Raw genomic sequence first — 21,515 nt, forward strand, 5'->3', positions numbered from 1 at the left:
TCATTTTGGCTGATTTTGGCCGATTTGGGGCTGATTTCGGGTGATTTGGGCCAATTTTGGCTGATTCTGGTCGATTTTGGGCTGATTTGGGGGGATTTGGGCCAATATTGGGCTGATTTGGGGGGATTTGGGTCGATTTGGGCTGATTTGGGTGGATTTGGGCCGATTTTAGGCTGATTTTGGCCGATTTGGGCCGATTTTGGCCTGATTTGGGGGGATTTTGGCCGATTTTGGGTTGATTTGGGCCGATTTGGGCCGATTTTGGGCTGATTTGGGGGCGTTTTGGGGCCGCAGGGGAGCAGCCCCTGCCCGACGTCTCCACCCGGGTGTTCGAAGGGTCCCACCCCAAACTCAGCTCCAGCGAGGCCACGGCGAGGTGAGCACCAGTATCGACCAGTATAAACCAGTACCGACCAGTATAAACCAGTATCAACCAGTATAAAGCAGTATTGACCAGTATCAACCAGTACCAACCAGTATCAACCAGTATAAAGCAGTATTGACCAGTATAGACTGGTATAGACTTGTATGGACCAGTAGAGACCAGTTGGTCCCTCCCAGTCCCCTCCCAGTTCCCTCCCAGTTTGTCCCAGTTCCCTTCCCAGTCCCCTCCCAGTTCCCCCCAGTCCCCTCCCAGTCCATCTCAGTTTGTCCCAGTTCCCTTCCCAGTCCCCTCCCAGTTCCCTCCCAGTCCATCCGAGTCCCTCCCAATCCCTCCCAGTCCTTCCCAGTTCCTCCCAGTTCCCTCCCAATCCCTCCCAGTCCCTCCCAGTTCCTCCCAGTTCCCTCTCAATCCCCTCCCAGTCCATCCCAGTTTGTCCCAGTTCCCTTCCCAGTTCCCCTCCCAGTCCATCCCAGCCCCTCCCAGTTCCTCCCAGTTCCCTCTCAATCCCCTCCCAGTCCATCCCAGTCCCTCCCAGTTTGTCCCAGTTCCCTTGCCAGTCCCTCCCAGTCCCTCCCAGTCCCTCCCAGTCCCTCCCAGTCCATCCTAGTCCATCCCATTTCCCTCCCAGTTCCCCCCACTCCCCTCCCAGTCCATCCCAGTTTGTCCCAGTTCCCTCTCAGTTCCCCCCAGTCCCCTCCCAGTCCATCCCAGTTCCCTCCCAGTCCCTCTCAGTCCCTCCCAGTCCCCTCCCAGTGCCTCCCAGTAACCCCAGTGCCCCCCAGGCTCACCCCGGGCCCCTCGGACCAGGGTCGCTTCCTCGTCTGCTCGGCCTCGAACGCGGCCGGGGCGGCTCCGACCGAGGCCAAACTGCGGCTGGACATCCAGGGTGAGTCCCGAAATCCCCCCAAATCTCCCCAAAATCACCCAAAATCACCCAAAACTTCCCCAAAATCACCCGACATCCCCCAAAATCACCCCCAAATGCCCCGAAATCCCCCAAAATCCCCCAAAATCCCCTCAAATCACCCAAAATCACCCCAAATCCCCACCAAATCCCCCAAAATCCCCCGAAATTCCGCAAAATCCCCCAAAATCACCCCGAAATCCCCCAAAATCACCTCAAATCCCTCAAAATCCCTCAAAATCCCCCAAAATCCCCCAAAATCACCTCAAATCCCTCAAAATCCCCCAAAATCCCCCAAAATCCTCCAAAATCCCCCAAAATCACCCAAAAATCACCAAAAATAACCCCAAAATTCCCCAAAATCCCCCAAAATCAACCCAAAATCCCCCCAAATCACCCAAAATCCCCCAAAATCAACCCAAAATCCCCCAAATCACCGAAAATCACCCCAAAATCAACCCAAAATCCCCCCAAAATCCCCCCAAAATCCCCCAAAATCCCCCCAAAATCCCCCCAAATCCCCCAAAATCACCTGAAATGCCCCAAAATCCCCCCAAAATTACCCAAAAATCCCCCCAAATCCCCCCAAATGCCCCAAAATCCCCCCAAATCCCCCAAATCCCCCTGAAATCACCCAAAAATCCACCCAAAATAAATTTAAAAATACCCCAAAATTCCTCAGCCCCCCAAAACCCTCCCAGTCCCTCCCAGTTTGATCCCAGTTTAGTCCCAGTCCCCTCCAGTCCCCTCCCAATCCCCTCCCAGTCCACCCCAGTCCATCCCAGTTTGTCCCAGTCCTCTCCCAGTCCCTCCCAGTCCCTCCCAGTCCCCTCCAAGTTCCCCCCAATCCCCTCCCAGTTCTCCCAGTCCATCCCACTCCCTCCCCAGTTCCCTCCCAGTCCCTCCCAGTCCCCCCCAGTCACCCCCCAGTCACCCCCAGTCCCTCCCAGTCCCTCCCAGTGCTCCCAGTATCGAGGGGCTGCCGTCGCCGCCGTTGGTGCGGGCGGGGGAGGAGCTGCAGCTGCTCTGCATCAGCCGGGGGGGGCGCCCCCCGCCCAGTCTGCACTGGGACAAGGTACTGGGAGCACTGGGATCAAACTGGGAGGGACTGGGAGGGACTGGGAGGGACTGGGAGCATTGGGATGGAATTGGGAGGTCACTGGGAGTTACTGGGATGGAACTGGGAGCACTGGGATGGAGCTGGGAGGGACTGGGAGGTCACTGGGAGCACTGGGATTGAACTGGGAGTTATTGGGATGGAACTGGGAGGCGACTGGGAGGTCACTGGGATCATACAGGGAGCACTGGGATGGAACTGGGAGCACTGGGATCAAACTGGGAGTTACTGGGATGGAACTGAGAGCACTGGGGTGGAACTGGGAGTTACTGGGATGGAACTGAGAGCACTGGGACGGAACTGGGAGTTACTGGGATGGAACTGGGAGTTACTGGGAGCTCCCTGGGATCCAACTGGGAGCACTGGGATGGAACTGGGAGTTACTGGGATGGAACTGGGAGTTACTGGGAGCTCCCTGGGATCCAACTGGGAGCACTGGGATGGAACTGGGGTCGAACTGGGAGCTCCCTGGGATCCAACTGGGAGCACTGGGATGGAACTGGGAGTTACTGGGAGCTCCCTGGGATCCAACTGGGAGCACTGGGATGGAACTGGGATGGAACTGGGAGTTACTGGGATGGAACTGGGGTCGAACTGGGAGCACTGGGATGGAACTGGGAGTTACTGGGATCAAACTGGGAGGTCACTGGGATTGAACTGGGAGCACTGGGATGGAACTGGGAGTTACTGGGATGGAACTGGGAGTTACTGGGAGCTCCCTGGGATCCAACTGGGAGCACTGGGATGGAACTGGGAGTTACTGGGAGCTCCCTGGGATCAAACTGGGAGCACTGGGATGGAACTGGGAGTTACTGGGAGCTCCCTGGGATCAAACTGGGAGCACTGGGATGGAACTGGGGTCGAACTGGGAGCACTGGGATGGAACTGGGAGTTACTGGGATCAAACTGGGAGGTCACTGGGATTGAACTGGGAGCACTGGGATGGAACTGGGAGTTACTGGGATGGAACTGGGAGTTACTGGGAGCTCCCTGGGATCAAACTGGGAGCACTGGGATGGAACTGGGAGTTACTGGGAGCTCCCTGGGATCCAACTGGGAGCACTAGGATGAAACTGGGAGTTACTGGGAGCTCCCTGGGATCAAACTGGGAGCACTGGGATGGAACTGGGAGTTACTGGGAGCTCCCTGGGATCAAACTGGGAGCACTGGGATGGAACTGGGGTCGAACTGGGAGCACTGGGATGGAACTGGGAGTTACTGAGATCAAACTGGGAGGTCACTGGGATTGAACTGGGAGCACTGGGATGGAACTGGGAGTTACTGGGATGGAACTGGGAGTTACTGGGATGGAACTGGGAGTTACTGGGAGGTCACTGGGATCCCTCTGTGTTGTGGGCGTGGCTTCACCGCGGCCCCGCCCCTTTCCCCGGCCCCGCCCCCTCAGGACGGGCGCCCCCTGGCGGGGGCGTGGTCTCACGAGGCGGGGGGCGTGGCCCGGAGCCGCCTCGCGCTCAGCCCCGCCCCCGAGGACGATGGCGCCACCCTGCGGTGCCGCGCCGTGACGTCATTTCCGGGGGGCGGAGCCAGCGTCAGCGTCAAACTGGGAGTGATGTGTGAGTGACTGGGAGGGAACTGGGAGAGACTGGGAGGGACTGGGAGGGGATTGGATTATACTGGGAGGGACTGGGAGGGGACTGGGAGGGATTGGGTTATACTGGGAGGGACTGGGAGGGATTGGGAGGGGACTGGGAGGGGACTGGGTTAATACTGGGAGGGACTGGGTTATACTGGGAGGGACTGGGAGGGGACTGGGTTATACTGGGAGGGACTGGGAGGGACTGGGAGGGATTGGGAGGGGACTGGGTTATACTGGGAGGGACTGGAACTGGTGTGGGCTCTGCTGTTTTGGTTTATATTGGTCTATACTGGTCGTACCAGTCCGTACCAGTCCGTACTGGTTTATACTGGTCTGTACCGGTCTATGCTGGTCCATACGGGTCCATTGTGGTCCATACTGGTGCCATACTGGTCCGTACTGGTCCGTACTGGTCCGTACTGGTCCGTACCGGTCCGTACTGGTCCGTACTGGTCCATACTGGTCTGTACTGGTCCCTACTGGTCCGTACCGGTCCGTACTAGTCCATACTGGTCCATACTGGTCCGTACTGGTCCGTACCGGTCCGTACCGGTCCGTACTGGTCTGTACTGGTCCATACTGGTCCATACTGGTCCGTACCGGTCCGTACCGGTCCGTACTGGTCTGTACTGGTCCATACTGGTCCGTACCGGTCTTTACTGGTTTAGACTGGTCCATACCAGTCCGTACTGGTCTGTACTGGTCCGTACTGGTCCGTACCGGTCTTTACTGGTTTAGACTGATCTGTACCAGTTCGTACTGGTCCGTACTGGTCCGTACTGGTTGGTACTAGTCTATACTGGTCTGTACTGGTCCGTGCCGGTCCCTACTGGTCTGTACTGGTCCGTACTGGTCCGTACTGGTCCGTACTGGCCAGTACTGGTCTGTACCGGTCTGTACTGGTCCATAGTGATCCATACTGGTCTGTACTGGCCCATACTGGTCCATACTGGTCCGTACTGGCTGGTACTGGTCCATACTGGTCCGTACAGGCCAGTACAGGTCTGTACTGGTCCGTACTGGCCCATACTGATCCATACTGGTCCATACTGGTCCGTACTGGCCAGTACTGGTCTGTACTGGTCTGTACTGGTCCGTACTGGTCCATACTGGTCCGTACTGGTCCGTACTCAGACGGGCCGCCGGAGGTGACGCTGCTGGGCTCGGCCGCGGTGGCCGAGGACGGGGAGGCGCCGCTGAGCTGCACCAGTGCTCCCAGTAACCCCCCAGTGCGGCTGCGCTGGTGGCTGGGGGGGCGCGAGCTGCAGCCCTCGCACCAGGGGGCGGGGCCTGTGAGTGGGGGCGGGGCCTGGGAGAGAGGGGGCGGGGCCTGGAGAGGGGGAGGGGTCTGTGATTGGGGCGGGGCCTCGGGGGGCGGGGCCTGGGAGAGGGGGCGGGGCCTGGGAGGGGCGGGGCCTGGAGAGGGGGAGGGGCCTGGGAGGGGCGGGGCCTGGGAGAGGGGGCGGGGCCTGGGAGAAAGGGAGGGGCCTGGGAGGGGGCGGGGCCTGGAGAGGGGGAGGGGCCTGTGACCTCTTGGTAACCCCTGGGTGTCCCCTCACTGACCCCTGGGTGCTCCCTCGGTGACCCCTGGGTGCCCTCCCAGTGACCCTTGGCTGACCCCTCGGTGACCCCTCAGTGACCCCTGGGTGCCCCCCACGCTGACCCCCTCGGTGATCCCTCACTGACCCCTGGGTGACCCTTTGGTGACCCCTCAATGACCCCTGGGCTGACCCGTGGGTGCCCCCCATGCTAACCCCTCGCTGACCTCTGGGTGACCCCTGGGTGACCCTTTGGTGACCCCTCGCTGACCTCTGGGTGACCCCTGGGTGACCCTTTGGTGACCCCTCTGGTGACCCCTCGCTGACTCCTGGGTGACCCTTGGGTGACCTCTCGCTGATCCCTCACTGACCCCTCGGTGACCCCTCACTGACCCCTGGGTGACCCTTTGGTGACCCCTCTGGTGACCTCTCGCTGACCTCTGGGTGACCCTTTGGTGACCCCTCACTGACCCCTCACTGACCCCTCACTGACCCCTCGCTGACCCCTCGCTGATTTTTGGGTGACCCTTTGGTGACCCCTCGCTGACCCCTGGGTGCCCCCTGGGTGCCCCCTGGGCGCCCCCCATGCTAACCCCTCGCTGACCCCTGGGTGACCCCTGGGTGACCCTTTGGTGACCCCTCTGGTGACCCCTCGCTGACCTCTGGGTGACCCCTGGGTGACCCTTTGGTGACCCATCACTGACCCCTCACTGACCCCTCGCTGACCCCTTGCTGACCTCTGGGTGACCCTTTGGTGACCCCTCTGGTGACCCCTCGCTGACCCCTGGGTGCCCCCTGGGTGCCCCCCATGCTAACCCCTCGCTGACCCCTGGGTGACCCCTGGGTGACCCTTGGGTGACCCCTCGCTGGCCCCTCCCCCAGGGGGGCGGGGCCGTGTCCAACCTGACGCTGCGGGGGAGGGTCCAGGACCACGGCGCCCCCCTGGTGTGCGAGGCCGAGACCCCCGGGCTGGGGACGAGGAGCGCGGCCGTGACCGTCAGCGTCAGCCGTGAGGGACTGGGAGGGACTGGGACATACTGGGAGGGGACTGGGAGGGAACAGGGAGGGACTGGGAGGGACTGGGAGGGACTGGGAGGGGATTGGGGGGGACTGGGAGGGGACTGGGAGGGGATTGGGGGAGACTGGGACAAACTGGGAGGGACTGGGAGGAGATTGGGAGGGACTGGGAGGGGATTGGGGGGGGGACTGGGACAAAATGGGAGGAACTGGGACAAACTGGGAGGGGACTGGGAGGGAACTGGGAGGGAACTGGGAGGGACGGGGGGGACTGGGAGGGACTGGGAGGGAACTGGGAGGGGACTGGGAGGGACTGGGAGGGAACTGGGAGGGGATTGGGGGGGACTGGGATGGACTGGGAGGGACTGGGACAAACTGGGAGAGGACTGGGGGGGACTGGGACGGAACTGGGAGGGACTGGGAGGGGATTGGGGGGGACTGGGAGGGACTGGGAGGGGATTGGGGGGGGACTGGGACAAAATGGGAGGAACTGGGACAAACTGGGAGGGACTGGGAGGGGATTGGGGGGACTGGGAGGGACTGGGAGGGGATTGGGGGGACTGGGAGGGACTGGGAGGGAACTGGGAGGGACTGGGAGGGGATTGGGGGGGACTGGGACAAACTGGGAGAGGACTGGGGGGGACTGGGACGGAACTGGGAGGGACTGGGAGGGGATTGGGGGGGACTGGGAGGGACTGGGAGGAGATTGGGGGGGACTGGGACAAAATGGGAGGAACTGGGACAAACTGGGAGGGACTGGGAGGGGATTGGGAGGGACTGGGAGGGACTGGGAGGGGATTGGGGGGACTGGGACAAACTGGGAGGGATTGGAACAAACTGGGAGGGACTGAGAGGGGATTGGGAGGGACTGGGAGGGACTGGGAGGGGACTGGGACAAACTGGGAGGGGAACTGGGGGGGACTGGGATGGACTGGGAGGGGATTGGGATAAACTGGGAGGGGATTGGGAGGGACTTGGAGGGACTGGGATAAATCGAGAGGGGACTGGGATCACGCTGGCAGTAACTGGGATGAACTGGGAGGCCACGGGGAGTCACTGGGGTCGTACTGGGAGGGCACTGGGTGCTACTGGGGCGAACTGGGAGTTACTGGGATGAACTGGGAGTTACTGGGAGGGCCCTGGGAGTTACAGGGATCATACTGGGAATTACTGGGAGGGTCTGGGGCAGTGTCCCTTTAAGAGGGGGCGTGTCCCTTTAAGAGGGGGCCTGTCCCTTTAAGAGGGGGCCTGTCCCTTTAAGAAGGGGCGTGTCCCTTTCTGGCCCCGCCCCCCAGACCCGCCCCAGGCGCTCTGGGTCGAGGCCCCTCCCCCCAACGCCACCTTCCGGGTGGGGGAGGGGCTGCGGCTGCTCTGCCACGCCCGGGGGGGGCACCCGCCCCCCAAACTCACCTGGAGCAAGGTGAGAGAGCCCCGGGGACCCCGAAACGGCCCCGAAATGACCCAAAAATATCTCTGAAACGGCCCAAAAATATCCCCGAAACGACCCAAAAATATCCCTGAAATGGCCCAAAAATATCCCTGAAATATCCTAAAAATATCCCTGAAATGGCCCAAAAATATCCCAGAAAAGGTCCTGAAATATTCCCGAAATATTCTAAAAATATCCCTGAAATGGCCCAAAAATATCCCTGAAATAGCCCAAAAACATCCCTGAAATATCCTAAAAATATCCCTGAAATGGCCCAAAAATATCCCCAAAACGACCCAAAAATATCCCTGAAATGGCCCAAAAATATCCCTGAAATATCCTAAAAATATCCCTGAAATGGCCCAAAAATATCACAGAAAAGGTCCTGAAATATTCCCGAAATATTCTAAAAATATCCCTGAAATGGCCCAAAAATATCCCTGAAATAGCCCAAAAATATCCCTGAAATATCCTAAAAATATCCCCAAAATGGCCCAAAAATATTCCCAAAATACCCAGGAAATATTCCCAAAAAATCACAAAATTATTCCCAAAATATCCCAAAAATATTCCTGAAACGGCCCAAAATTATTCCTGAAATATTCCCAAAAATATCCCCAAAATGGCCCAAAAATATCCCTGAAACGGCCCCAAAAAATTCCTGAAATATTCCCAAAAATATCTCCAAAATGGCCCAAAAATATTCTCAAAAATATCCCTGAAATGGCCCAAAAATATCCCTGAAATGGCTCAAAAATATCCCAGAAATATCCTAAAAATATCTCCGAAATGGCCCAAAAATATTCCCGAAAATATCCCTGAAATGGGCCAAAAATATCCCCAAAATATCCTAAAAATATCCCTGAAATGGCCCAAAAATATCCCTGAAATGATCCAAAAATATCCCTGAAATAGCCCAAAAATATCCCAGAAATGATCCAAAAATATCCCCGGAATGGCCCAAAATTATTACTGAAATATTCCCAAAAATATCCCTGAAATGGCCCAAAAATATCCCCGAAATGGCCCAAAAATATCCCTGAAACGGCCCTGAAATATTCCCAAAAATATCCCCAAAATGGCCCAAAAAAATTCCTGAAACGGCCCAAAAATATCCCTGAAATGGCCCGAAAATATTCCCGAAAATATTCTCAAAAATATCCCTGAAATGGCCCAAAAATATCCCTGAAATGGCTCAAAAATATCCCAGAAATATCCTAAAAATATCTCCGAAATGGCCCAAAAATATTCCCGAAAATATCCCTGAAATGGGCCAAAAATATTCCCGAAAATATCCTAAAAATATCCCTGAAATGGCCCAAAAATATCCCTGAAATGATCCAAAAATATCCCTGAAATAGCCCAAAAATATCCCTGAAATGATCCAAAAATATCCCTGAAATAGCCCAAAAATATCCCTGAAATAGCCCAAAAATATCCCAGAAATGATCCAAAAATATCCCCGGAATGGCCCAAAATTATTACTGAAATATTCCCAAAAATATCCCTGAAATGGCCCAAAAATATCCCTGAAATGGCCCTGAAATATTCTCAAAAATATCCCTGAAACGGCCCCAAAATATCCCTGAAACGGCCCAAAAATATTCCCAAAAATATCCCCAAAACGGCCCAAAAATATTCCCAAAAATATCCCCAAAACGGCCCAAAAATATTCCCGGAATGGCCCAAAAATATCCCTGAAATGGCCCAAAAATATTCCTGAAATATTCCCAAAAATATCCCCAAAATGGCCCCAAAAAATTCCTGAAACGGCCCAAAAAATATCCCTGAAATGGCCCGAAAATATCCCTGAAATATCCTAAAAATATCCCCAAAATAGGCCAAAAATATCCCTGAAATGGCCCAAAAATATCCCTGAAAGGGCCCTGAAATATTCCCAAAAATATCCCGGAAACGGCCCAAAAATATTCCCAAAATACTCAGAAAATATTCCCAAGAAACCCTAAAATGATTCCCTAAAAATCCCAAAAATATTCCTGAAATATTCCTAAAAATATCCCCAAAATGGCCCAAAAAAATTCCCAAAATACCTGGAAAATATTCCCAAAAAATCCCAAAATGATTCCCGAAAAATCCCCAAAATATCCCTGAAATGGCCCCAAAATATCCTCGAAATGGCCTGAAAATATTCCCAAAAAATCCCAAAATTATTCCTGAAACATCCCAAAAATATTCCTGAAATGGCCCAAAAATATTCCCAAAATGTCCCAAAATTATTCCCGAAAAATCCCAAAAATATTCCCAAAAAAACCAAAAATATTCCTGAAATGGCCCGAAAATATTCCCAAAATCCCCCAAAAATATTCCTAAAAAATCCCAAAATTATTCCCGAAAAATCCCAAAAATATTCCCAAAAAATCCCCAAAAATATTCCCAAAAAATCCCCCCAAACTTCCTAAAGGATCCCAAAAAATATTCCAAAAAATTCCTAAAATACCTCCAAAATATTCCCAAATTATTCCCAAAATATCCCCAAAAAGTTCCCAAAAAATCGTGAAAAAATCCCCAGAAAATCTCCAAAATATTCCCAAAATATTCCCAAAATATTCCCAAAACATTCAACAAAAATCCCCCAAAATAGCCCTAAAATCTGCAAAAAAATGCCCAAAATATCCCCAAAATATCCCCCAAAATCCCCCAAAATATTCCAAAAAATCCCAAAAAATTCCCCAAAATCTCCCAGAAATATTCCCAAAAATCCCCCCAAAATCTCCAAAATATTCCCAAAATATTCCGAAAATCTTCCTAAAATATCCCCAAAATAGCCCAAAAAATTCCTTCAAAATCCCCCAAAAATCTAAAAAAACAAATATACAAAATATTCCCCAAATATTCCAAAAATATCCCAAAAATATTCCAAAAAATCCCCCCAAAAATCTCCAAAATATTCCCAAAATATTCCTAAAATATCCCCAAAATAGCCCAAAACAATTCCAAAAAATCTCTAAAAAATTCCCCAAAAATCTCCAAAAAATTCCTAAAATATTCCCAAAATATCCCCAAAAAATCAAAAAAATTCCTAAAAAATCTCCAAAAAATCTTCCAAAAAATCTTCCAAAAAATCTTCCAAATATTCCCAAAGTGTTCCCAAAATATCCCCAAAAATGTTCCAAAAATATTCCAAAAAATTACAAAAAAATCTCCAAATTATGCCCCAAAATATCCCAAAAAATCCCAAAAATATCCCCAAAAATCCCCCCAAAATCTCCAAAATATCTCCAAAATATTCCAAAAATATTCCAAAAATTCCCCCAAAGATTCCCAAAATATCCCCAAAAAATTCAAAAAAAATTCCAAAAAAAATCCTGAAAAAGTCCCCAGGAAACCTCCAAAATCTCCAAAAAATCGCCCCAAAATATCCCCCAAAATACTCCAAAAAATTCCTAATAAATCCCCCCCAAAAATCTGCAAAATATCCTCAAAATGTTCCCAAAATATCCCCAAAATGTTCCCAAAATATCCCCAAAATGTTCCCAAAATATTCCCAAAAAAATTCCTAAAAAATTCATCAAACGTCCAAAAAAATTCCTCAGAAATCCCCCGAAAAATCTCCAAAATATTCCAAAAAATCCCCCAAAAATCCCCAAAATATTCCCAAAATTTTCCCCCGAGCTTCCTAAAATATCCCCCCCAAAAAATTCCCAAAAAATTCCAAAAAATTCCTAAAAAATCCAAAAAAACCTCGAAAATATTCTCAAAATATCCCCAAAAAATTCCCAAAAAATCCCCCCAAACTTCACCAAAAAATCCAAAAAATTCCTAAAAAATCCCCCAAAAATCTCCAAAATATTCCAAAAATACCCCCAAAAAATCCCCAAAAAATCTTCCCAACTTTCCCAAAATATCCCCAAAAAATTCCCAAGAAATCACCCGCATATTCCCAAAGAATTCCCAAATTATCCCCAAAACATTCCCAAAATGTTCCCCAAAAATATTCCAAAAATATCCCAAAAATATTCCAAAAAATCCCCCCCAAAATCTCCAAAATATTCCCAAAATATTCCTAAAATATCCCCAAAATAGCCCAAAACAATTCCAAAAAATCTCTAAAAAATTCCCCAAAAATCTCCAAAATATCCCAAAAAATCCCAAAAATATCCCCAAAAATCCCCCCAAAATCTCCAAAATATCTCCAAAATATTCCAAAAATATTCCAAAAATTCCCCCAAAGATTCCCAAAATATCCCCAAAAAATTCCAAAAAAATTCCAAAAAAATCCTGAAAAAGTCCCCAGGAAACCTCCAAAATCTCCAAAAAATCGCCCCAAAATATCCCCCAAAATACTCCAAAAAATTCCTAATAAATCCCCCCAAAAATCTGCAAAATATCCCCAAAACATTCCCAAAATATCCCCAAAATGTTCCCAAAATATTCCCAAAAAATTCCTAAAAAATTCATCAAACGTCCAAAAAAATTCCTCAGAAATCCCCCGAAAAATCTCCAAAATATTCCAAAAAATCCCCAAAAATCCCCAAAATATTCCCAAAATTTTCCCCCGAGCTTCCTAAAATATCCCCCCCAAAAAATTCCCCAAAAATTCCAAAAAATTCCTAAAAAATCCAAAAAAACCTCGAAAATATTCCCAAAATATCCCCAAAAAATTCCCAAAAAATCCCCCCAAAGTCACCAAAAAATCCAAAAAATTCCTAAAAAATCCCCCCAAAATCTCCAAAATATTCCAAAAATACCCCCAAAAAATCCCCAAAAAATCTTCCCAACTTTCCCAAAATATCCCCAAAAAATTCCCAAAAAAACCCCCCAAATATTCCCAAATATTCCCAAATATTCCCAAATATTCCCAAATATTCCCAAATATTCCCAGTCCCTCCCAGTCCCTCCCAGTTCAAGCCCCGCCCCCTTCCCCAGGCCGGGCGCCCCCTGCCGGACGCTCCCCTTCAGAGCCGTTCCGGTCACGTGACCACCCGCGCCTTGCACGTGACCACCACGCCCAGCGACAACGGCGCCCCCTACCGGTGCGAGGCGGGGCCCTTCCGCCAGGGGGCGCAACCCACCCGCAGCGCCCCCGTGCGGCTGCGAGTCACGTGTGAGGGGCGGGGCTTGAAAGGGGGGCGGGGCCGGGGGACTGGGAGGGACTGGGAGGGGACTGGGAGGGACTGGGAGGGACTGGGAGGGATTGGGAGGGACTGGGGGAGAACTGGGAGGGACTGGGAGGGATTGGGGGGGACTGGGAGGGGACTGGGAGATACTGGGAGGGACTGGGAGGGGATTGGGGGGGACTGGGAGGGACTGGGAGGGGATTGGGAGGGACTGGGATGGACTGGGAGGGGATTGGGAGGGACTGGGAGGGGACTGGGAGGGACTGGGAGGGGATTGGGAGGGACTGGGAGGGGACTGGGGGATACTGGGAGGGACTGGGAGGGACTGGGAGGGGACTGGGAGGGACTGGGATGGACTGGGAGGGGATTGGGAGCAACTGGGAGGGGATTGGGATTTGGGAGGGACTGGGAGGGGATTGGAAGAGGATTGGGAGGGACTGGGAGGAACTGGGATATACTGGGAGGGGCTTAGGGGCGTGGCCACGGGTGGGCGTGGCTTTTTGTGCCCCTCCCAGTCCCTCCCAGTTCCCTCCCAGTCCCATCCCAGTCCCCTCCCAGCCCCTCCCAGTCCCTCCCAGTAACTCCCAGTGCTCCCAGTCCCCGCCCAGGCCGTCTCCATCTCGGTGGCCCCGCGGGAGCCCCGCCCTGGCCACGCCCTCAGCCTCACGTGCCGCGCTGGCCCCGCCCACCCGGCCCCGGAGCTGCGCTGGCTCCGCCCCGGCCACGCCCCGTGAGCGCCGCGCCCTCCCAGTGCTCCCAGTAACCCATCCCAGTGCTCCCAGTGCTCCCAGTGCTCCCAGTAACCCATCCCAGTGCTCCCAGTGCTCCCAGTAACCCATCCCAGTGCTCCCAGTGCTCCCAGTAACCCATCCCAGTAACATCCCAGTGCTCCCAGTGCTGCCAGTGCTCCCAGTAACCCATCCCAGTAACCCATCCCAGTGCTCCCAGTGCTCCCAGTGCTCCCAGTAACCCATCCCAGTAACCCATCCCAGTGCTCCCAGTGCTCCCAGTAACCCATCCCAGTAACCCATCCCAGTGACATCCCAGTTCTCCCAGTAACCCATCCCAGTAACCCACCCAGTAACCCATCCCAGTGCTCCCAGTGCTCCCAGTAACCCATCCCAGTGACATCCCAGTGCCTCCCAGTGCTCCCAGTAACCCATCCCAGTGACATCCCAGTGCTCCCAGTGCTCCCAGTAACCCATCCCAGTGCTCCCAGTGCTCCCAGTGCTCCCAGTAACCCATCCTAGTAACCCATCCCAGTAACCCATCCCAGTAACATCCCAGTGCTCCCAGTAACCCATCCCAGTGCTCCCAGTAACCCATCCCAGTAACCCATCCCAGTGCTCCCAGTGCTCCCAGTAACCCATCCCAGTAACCCATCCCAGTGCTCCCAGTAACATCCCAGTAACATCCCAGTAACCCATCCCAGTAACATCCCAGTGCTCCCAGTGCTCCCAGTGCTCCCAGTAACCCATCCCAGTAACCCATCCCAGTGCTCCCAGTGCTCCCAGTAACCCATCCCAGTAACCCATCCCAGTGACATCCCAGTTCTCCCAGTAACCCATCCCAGTAACCCACCCAGTAACCCATCCCAGTGCTCCCAGTGCTCCCAGTAACCCATCCCAGTGACATCCCAGTGCTCCCAGTGCTCCCAGTAACCCATCCCAGTGACATCCCAGTGCTCCCAGTGCTCCCAGTAACCCATCCCAGTGCTCCCAGTGCTCCCAGTGCTCCCAGTAACCCATCCTAGTAACCCATCCCAGTAACCCATCCCAGTAACATCCCAGTGCTCCCAGTAACCCATCCCAGTGCTCCCAGTAACCCATCCTAGTAACCCATCCCAGTGCTCCCAGTGCTCCCAGTAACCCATCCCAGTAACCCATCCCAGTGCTCCCAGTAACATCCCAGTAACATCCCAGTAACCCATCCCAGTAACATCCCAGTGCTCCCAGTGCTCCCAGTGCTCCCAGTAACCCATCCCAGTAACCCATCCCAGTGCTCCCAGTGCTCCCAGTAACCCATCCCAGTGACATCCCAGTGACATCCCAGTGCTCCCAGTAACATCCCAGTAACATCCCAGTGCCTCCCAGTGCTCCCAGTAACCCATCCCAGTAACATCCCAGTAACCCATCCCAGTGCTCCCAGTAACCCATCCCAGTAACATCCCAGTGACATCCCAATGACATCCCAGTGCTCCCAGTAACCCATCCCAGTGACATCCCAGTGCTCCCAGTGCTCCCAGTAACATCCCAGTAACATCCCAGTAACCCATCCCAGTGCTCCCAGTAACATCCCAGTAACATCCCAGTGACATCCCAGTGCCTCCCAGTGCTCCCAGTAACCCATCCCAGTAACATCCCAGTAACCCATCCCAGTGCTCCCAGTAACCCATCCCAGTGCTCCCAGTAACATCCCAGTAACCCATCCCAGTGCTCCCAGTAACATCCCAGTAACATCCCAGTGACATCCCAGTGCCTCCCAGTGCTCCCAGTAACCCATCCCAGTAACATCCCAGTAACCCATCCCAGTGCTCCCAGTAACCCATCCCAGTGCTCCCAGTAACCCATCCCAGTAACCCATCCCAGTGCTCCCAGTAACCCATCCCAGTGACATCCCAGTGCTCCCAGTAACCCATCCCAGTGACATCCCAGTGCTCCCAGTAACATCCCAGTGACATCCCAGTAACCCATCCCAGTAACCCATCCCAGTAACCCATCCCAGTAACCCATCCCAGTGACATCCCAGTAACATCCCAGTGACTCCCAGTAACTCCCAGTGCCTCCCAGTGCCTCCCAGTAACCCATCCCAGTAACCCCAGCGACCCCCCCGGGCCTCCCAGTGCCTCCCAGTGACATCCCAATAACATCCCAGTAACATCCCAGTGCCTCCCAGTGACTCCCAGTAACCCATCCCAGTAACCCCAGCGACCCCCCCGGGCCTCCCAGTGCCTCCCAGTAACTCCCAGTGACTCCCAGTAACATCCCAGGGACTCCCAGTGCCTCCCAATCCCTTCCAGTCCCCCCCAATCCCCTCCCAGTCCCTCCCAGTCCCCTCCCAGTCCCTCCCAGTATAACCCAGTCCCCCCCAATCCCCTCCCAGTTCCCTCCCAGTCCCTCCCAATCCCCTCCCAGTCCCTCCCAGTATAACCCAGTTCCCTCCCAGTCCCTCCCAATCCCCTCCCAGTCCCCCCCAATCCCCTCCCAGTCCCTCCCAGTCCCTCCCAGTAACCCCAGTTCCCCGCAGGGACCCGGGCCTGCCCCTCCCCCCCAGCCCCGCCCCCTACGGGGGGGTCACGGTGGGGTCGCGGCTGCTCCTGCAGGGGGCGCTGTCGCAGCAGGGGCAGCCAATCACGTGCCGCGCCTGGAGCGGGGGGATGGGCGTGGCCGTGAGCTCCGCCCACATCCTGCGGCTGCGGCGTGAGCACTGGGAGGGACTGGGACAAACTGGGAGGGACTGGGAGGGGATTGGGAGGGACTGGGAGGGACTGGGACAAACTGGGAGGGACTGGGGGGGGAATTGGGAGGGACTGGGAGGGGACTGGGAGGGACTGGGAGGGGATTGGGAGGGACTGGGAGGGGACTGGGAGGGGACTGGGAGGGACTGGGAGGGGATTGGGAGGGACTGGGAGGGACTGGGAAGGGACTGGGAGGGGATTGGGAGGGACTGGGAGGGACTGGGAAGGGACTGGGAGGGGACTGGGAGGGGATTGGTGGGACTGGGACAAACTGGGAGGTTACTGGGAGGGAACTGGGTTATACTGGTCCGTACTGGTCCGTACTGGTGCCGTACTGCTTTATACTGGTGCATATTGGTCCATGCTGGTTTATACTGGTCGATACTGATCCATACCGGTCCATACTGGTCCGTACTGGTCTATACTGGTTTATACTCGTTCATATTGGTCTGTACTGGTCCATTTTGGTTCGTACTGGTTTATACTGGTCGGTACTGGTCCGTACCGGTCCGTACTGGTCCGTACTGGTCCATACTAGCCTGTACCGGTCCGTACTGGTTTTTACTGGTCCGTACCGGTCCGTACTGGTCCGTACTGGTCCATACTAGCCTGTACCGGTCCGTACTGGTTTTTACTGGTCCGTACCGGTCCGTACTGGTCCGTACTGGTCCATACTAGCCTGTACCGGTCCGTACTGGTTTTTACTGGTCCGTACCGGTCCGTACTGGTTTATACTGGTTGGTACTGGTTGGTACCGGTCCGTACCGGTCCGTACTGGTTTATACTGGTCGGTACTGGTCCATACCGGTCCGTACTGGTTTATACTGGTCCGTACCGGTCCGTACTGGTTTATATTGGTCGGTACTGGTCCGGACCGGTCCGTACTGGTTTATACTAGTCCGTACCGGTCCGTACTGGTTTATACTGGTCGGTACTGGTCCGGACCGGTCCGTACTGGTTTATACTGGTCCGTACCGGTCCGTACTGGTTTATACTGGTTGGTACCGGTCCGTACTGGTTTATACTGGTCGGTACTGGTCCGTACTGGTTTATACTGGTCGGTACTGGTCCATACTGGCCTGTACCGGTCCGTACTGGTTTATACTGGTTGGTACTGGTCCGTACCAGTCCGTACCGGTCCGTACTGGTTTATACTGGTTGGCAGTGGTCCGTACTGGTCCGTACTGGTTTATACTGGTCGGTCCGTACTGGTCTGTACTGGTTTATACTGGTCGGTACTGGTCCGTACCGGTCCGTACTGGTCCGTATTGGTTTATACTGGTCGGTACTGGTCCGTACCGGTCCGTACTGGTTTATACTGGTCCGTACCGGTCCGTACTGGTTTATACTGGTCCGTACCGGTCCGTACTGGTTTATACTGGTCGGTACCGGTCCGTACTGGTTTATACTGGTCGGTACCGGTCCGTACTGGTCCTTACTGGTCCGTACTGGTGCAGACGCGCCCCTGGTGCGCGCGGGGCCCTCCCCGGTGCTGGTTCCCGAAGGTTCCGACGCCGTCCTGGGGTTCGAGGTCAGCGCCCATCCCCCCCCCGAGAGCTGCGCCTGGAGCGTGCGGGGCAGGAGCCTGAGCCCCGGTACTGGGAGCACTGGGAGCACTGGGAGGGACTGGGAGGGAACTGGGAGGGACTGGGAGGGGATTGGGAGGGACTGGGAGGGACTGGGAGGGACTGGGAGGGGATTGGGAGGGACTGGGAGGGGATTGGGAGGGGATTGGGACAAACTGGGAGGGACTGGGAGGGACTGGGAGGGGATTGGGAGGGACTGGGAGGGACTGGGAGGGGATTGGGAGGGACTGGGAGGGGATTGGGACAAACTGGGAGGGACTGGGAGGGACTGGGAGGGGATTGGGAGGGACTGGGAGGGGATTGGGAGGGACTGGGAGGGGATTGGGAGGGACTGGGAGGGGATTGGGACAAACTGGGAGGGGATTGGGAGGGACTGGGAGGGATTGGGACAAACTGGGAGGGGATTGGGAGGGACTGGGAGGGAACTGGGAGGGGATTGGGAGGGACTGGGAGGGAACTGGGAGGGGATTGGGAGGGACTGGGAGGTCAATGGGGCCTTACTGGGAGCACTGGGGCGTTACTGGGAGGTTACTGGGGCGTTACTGGGGCGTTACTGGGGCGTTACTGGGAGCACTGGGAGGGCACTGGGAGCACTGGGGCGTTACTGGTGCTTTACTGGGGCGTTACTGGGAGCACTGGGTGAGCACTGGGAGCACTGGGAGGGCACTGGGACGTTACTGGGAGCACTGGGAGTGGCACTGGGAGGTCAGTGGGAGGCACTGGGAGCACTGGGGCGTTACTGGGAGGTTACTGGGAAGCACTGGAGCCTTACTGGGAGTGCACTGGGAGCACTGGGAGGGCACTGGGGCGTTACTGGGAGCACTGGGAGGGCACTGGGATGTTACTGAGAGGTTACTGGGAGCACTGGGGCGTTACTGGGAGCACTGGGAGAGCACTGGGAGGTTACTGGTGCGTTACTGGGAGCACTGGGAGCACTGGGAGGGCACTGGGGCGTTACTGGGAGGTCACTGGGGTGTTACTGGGAGGGCACTGGGGCGTCACTGGGAGCACTGGTGCGTTACTGGTGCGTTACTGGGAGGCACTGGGATGTTACTTGGGCGGTACTGGGAGCACTGGGAGGGCACTGGGAGCACTGGGGCGTTACTGGGAGGCACTGGGATGTTACTTGGGCGTTACTGGGAGCACTGGGAGGTCACTGGTGCGATACTGGGAGGCACTGGTGCGTTACTGGTGCGATACTGGGAGGCACTGGGGCGTTACTGGGAGCACTGGGAGCGCCCGGAGGTTCCGGGGTGGGCGTGGCCTCTCGCTGACCCCGCCCCCTCTCTTGGCCCCGCCCCCTTTGTTGGCCCCGCCCCCCAGAGGGATCCCCGCGCTTCCGCCTCTCGCCAGGGGGCGCCCTCCTCATCGCCAACGTCACGCGCGCCGACAGCGCCCCCTACCGGGTGTGGTGCCGCAACGCCGAGGGCGGGGCCGGCGCTGACGTCACGCTGCTGGTCCAGGGTCCGGGACCCCCCCCCAAATCACCCCAAAATCACCCCAAAAATGACCACGGAATGACCCCGAAATCGCCCCCAAATCACCCCAAAATCAGCCCAAAAATGACTCCGGAATGACCCCAAAATACCCCAAAATCCCACCCCAAAATCGCCCCCAAATCAGCCCAAAATCACCCCAAAAATGACCCCGGAATGACCCCAAAATCCCCCCCAAAAATCGTCCCCAAATCACCCCAAAATAACCCCAAAAACGACCCCGGAATGACCCCAAAATCCCCCCCCCAAAATCGCCCCCAAATCAGCCCAAAATCAGCCCAAAAACGACCCCGGAATGACCCCAAAATCCCATCCCAAAATCCCCTCAAAATCGCCCCCAAATCACCCCAAAATCAGCCCAAAAATGACCCCGGAATGACCCCAAAATCCCCCCCAAGAATCGTCCCCAAATCACCCCAAAATAACCCCAAAAACGACCCCGGAATGACCCCGAAATCCCACCCCAAAATCGTCCCCAAATCAGCCCAAAATCAGCCCAAAAATGACCCCGGAATGACCCCAAAATCCCCCCCAAAAATCGTCCCCAAATCAGCCCAAAATCAGCCCAAAAACGACCCCGGAATGACCCCAAAATCCCCCCCCAAAATCGCCCCCAAATCAGCCCAAAATCAGCCCAAAAACGACCCCGGAATGACCCCAAAATCCCCCCCCAAAATCGCCCCCAAATCACCCCAAAAATGACCCCGGAATGACCCCGAAATCCCACCCCAAAATCACCCCCAAATCACCCCAAAATCAGCCCAAAAATGACCCCGGAATGACCCCGAAATCCCACCCCAAAATCGCCCCCAAATCACCCCAAAATCAGCCCAAAAATGACCCCGGAATGACCCCGAAATCCCACCCCAAAATCGCCCCCAAATCACCCCAAAAATGACCCCGGAATGACCCCAAAATCCCCCCCAAAAATCGTCCCCAAATCACCCCAAAATAACCCCAAAAACGACCCCGGAATGACCCCAAAATCCCCCCCCAAAATCGCCCCCAAATCAGCCCCAAATCAGCCCAAAAACGACCCCGGAATGACCCCAAAATCCCATCCCAAAATCCCCTCAAAATCGCCCCCAAATCAGCCCAAAATCAGCCCAAAAACGACCCCGGAATGACCCCAAAATCCCCCCCCAAAATCGCCCCCAAATCAGCCCAAAATCACCCCAAAAACGACCCCGGAATGACCCCAAAATCCCATCCCAAAATCCCCTCAAAATCGCCCCCAAATCACCCCAAAATCAGCCCAAAAACGACCCCGGAATGACCCCGAAATCCCACCCCAAAATCGCCCCCAAATCACCCCAAAATCAGCCCAAAAATGACCCCGGAATGACCCCGAAATCCCACCCCAAAATCGCCCCCAAATCAGCCCAAAATCAGCCCAAAAATGACCCCGGAATGACCCCGAAATCCCACCCCAAAATCGCCCCCAAATCAGCCCAAAAATGACCCCGGAATGACCCCAAAATCCCATCCCAAAATCCCCTCAAAATCGCCCCCAAATCACCCCAAAATCAGCTCAAAAATGACCCCGGAATGACCCCGAAATCCCACCCCAAAATCGCCCCCAAATCAGCCCAAAATCACCCCAAAAATGACCCCGGAATGACTCCAAACTTCCCCCCAAAATCGCCCCAAATCAACCCAAAATCACCCCAAAATCAGCCCGAAATTAACCCAAAATCCCACCCCAAAATCCCCTCAAAATCGGCCCCAAATCAGCCCAAAATCACCCCAAAAACGACCCCGGAATGACCCCAAAATCCCACCCCAAAATCGCCCCCGAATCATCCGCAACCCCCCCCCCCCCAGCACCCACCCCGGACCCCCCAAATCCGCCCCAAATCCCCCCCAGCACCCCCAAACTGCCCCAAATCCCCCCCAAAATCCCCCCAAATC

At 54.9% G+C, this 21,515-nt stretch overlaps 1 protein-coding gene across 1 annotated transcript in view; it reads left to right on the forward strand.

Moving 5' to 3' along the window:
• Positions 1-21,515, forward strand: part of NPHS1 (NPHS1 adhesion molecule, nephrin) — a gene marked incomplete at both ends in the record, with an annotated part of 55,263 nt that overhangs the window by 21,228 nt on the left and 12,520 nt on the right. Inside the window, 12 exons of the mRNA XM_082299893.1 lie at positions 295-376; positions 1,168-1,271; positions 2,240-2,364; positions 3,812-3,980; positions 5,138-5,295; positions 6,424-6,550; positions 7,854-7,978; positions 12,875-13,052; positions 13,663-13,795; positions 16,339-16,484; positions 17,980-18,117; positions 19,432-19,572. Coding sequence (XP_082156019.1) covers positions 295-376; positions 1,168-1,271; positions 2,240-2,364; positions 3,812-3,980; positions 5,138-5,295; positions 6,424-6,550; positions 7,854-7,978; positions 12,875-13,052; positions 13,663-13,795; positions 16,339-16,484; positions 17,980-18,117; positions 19,432-19,572 — 1,626 coding nt within the window. The remainder of the gene's footprint in view (positions 1-294; positions 377-1,167; positions 1,272-2,239; positions 2,365-3,811; positions 3,981-5,137; positions 5,296-6,423; positions 6,551-7,853; positions 7,979-12,874; positions 13,053-13,662; positions 13,796-16,338; positions 16,485-17,979; positions 18,118-19,431; positions 19,573-21,515) is intronic.

The sequence above is a fragment of the Coloeus monedula genome (assembly GCF_965178545.1).
Source record: "Coloeus monedula genome assembly, chromosome: 35".
Classification (NCBI taxonomy): domain Eukaryota; kingdom Metazoa; phylum Chordata; class Aves; order Passeriformes; family Corvidae; genus Coloeus; species Coloeus monedula.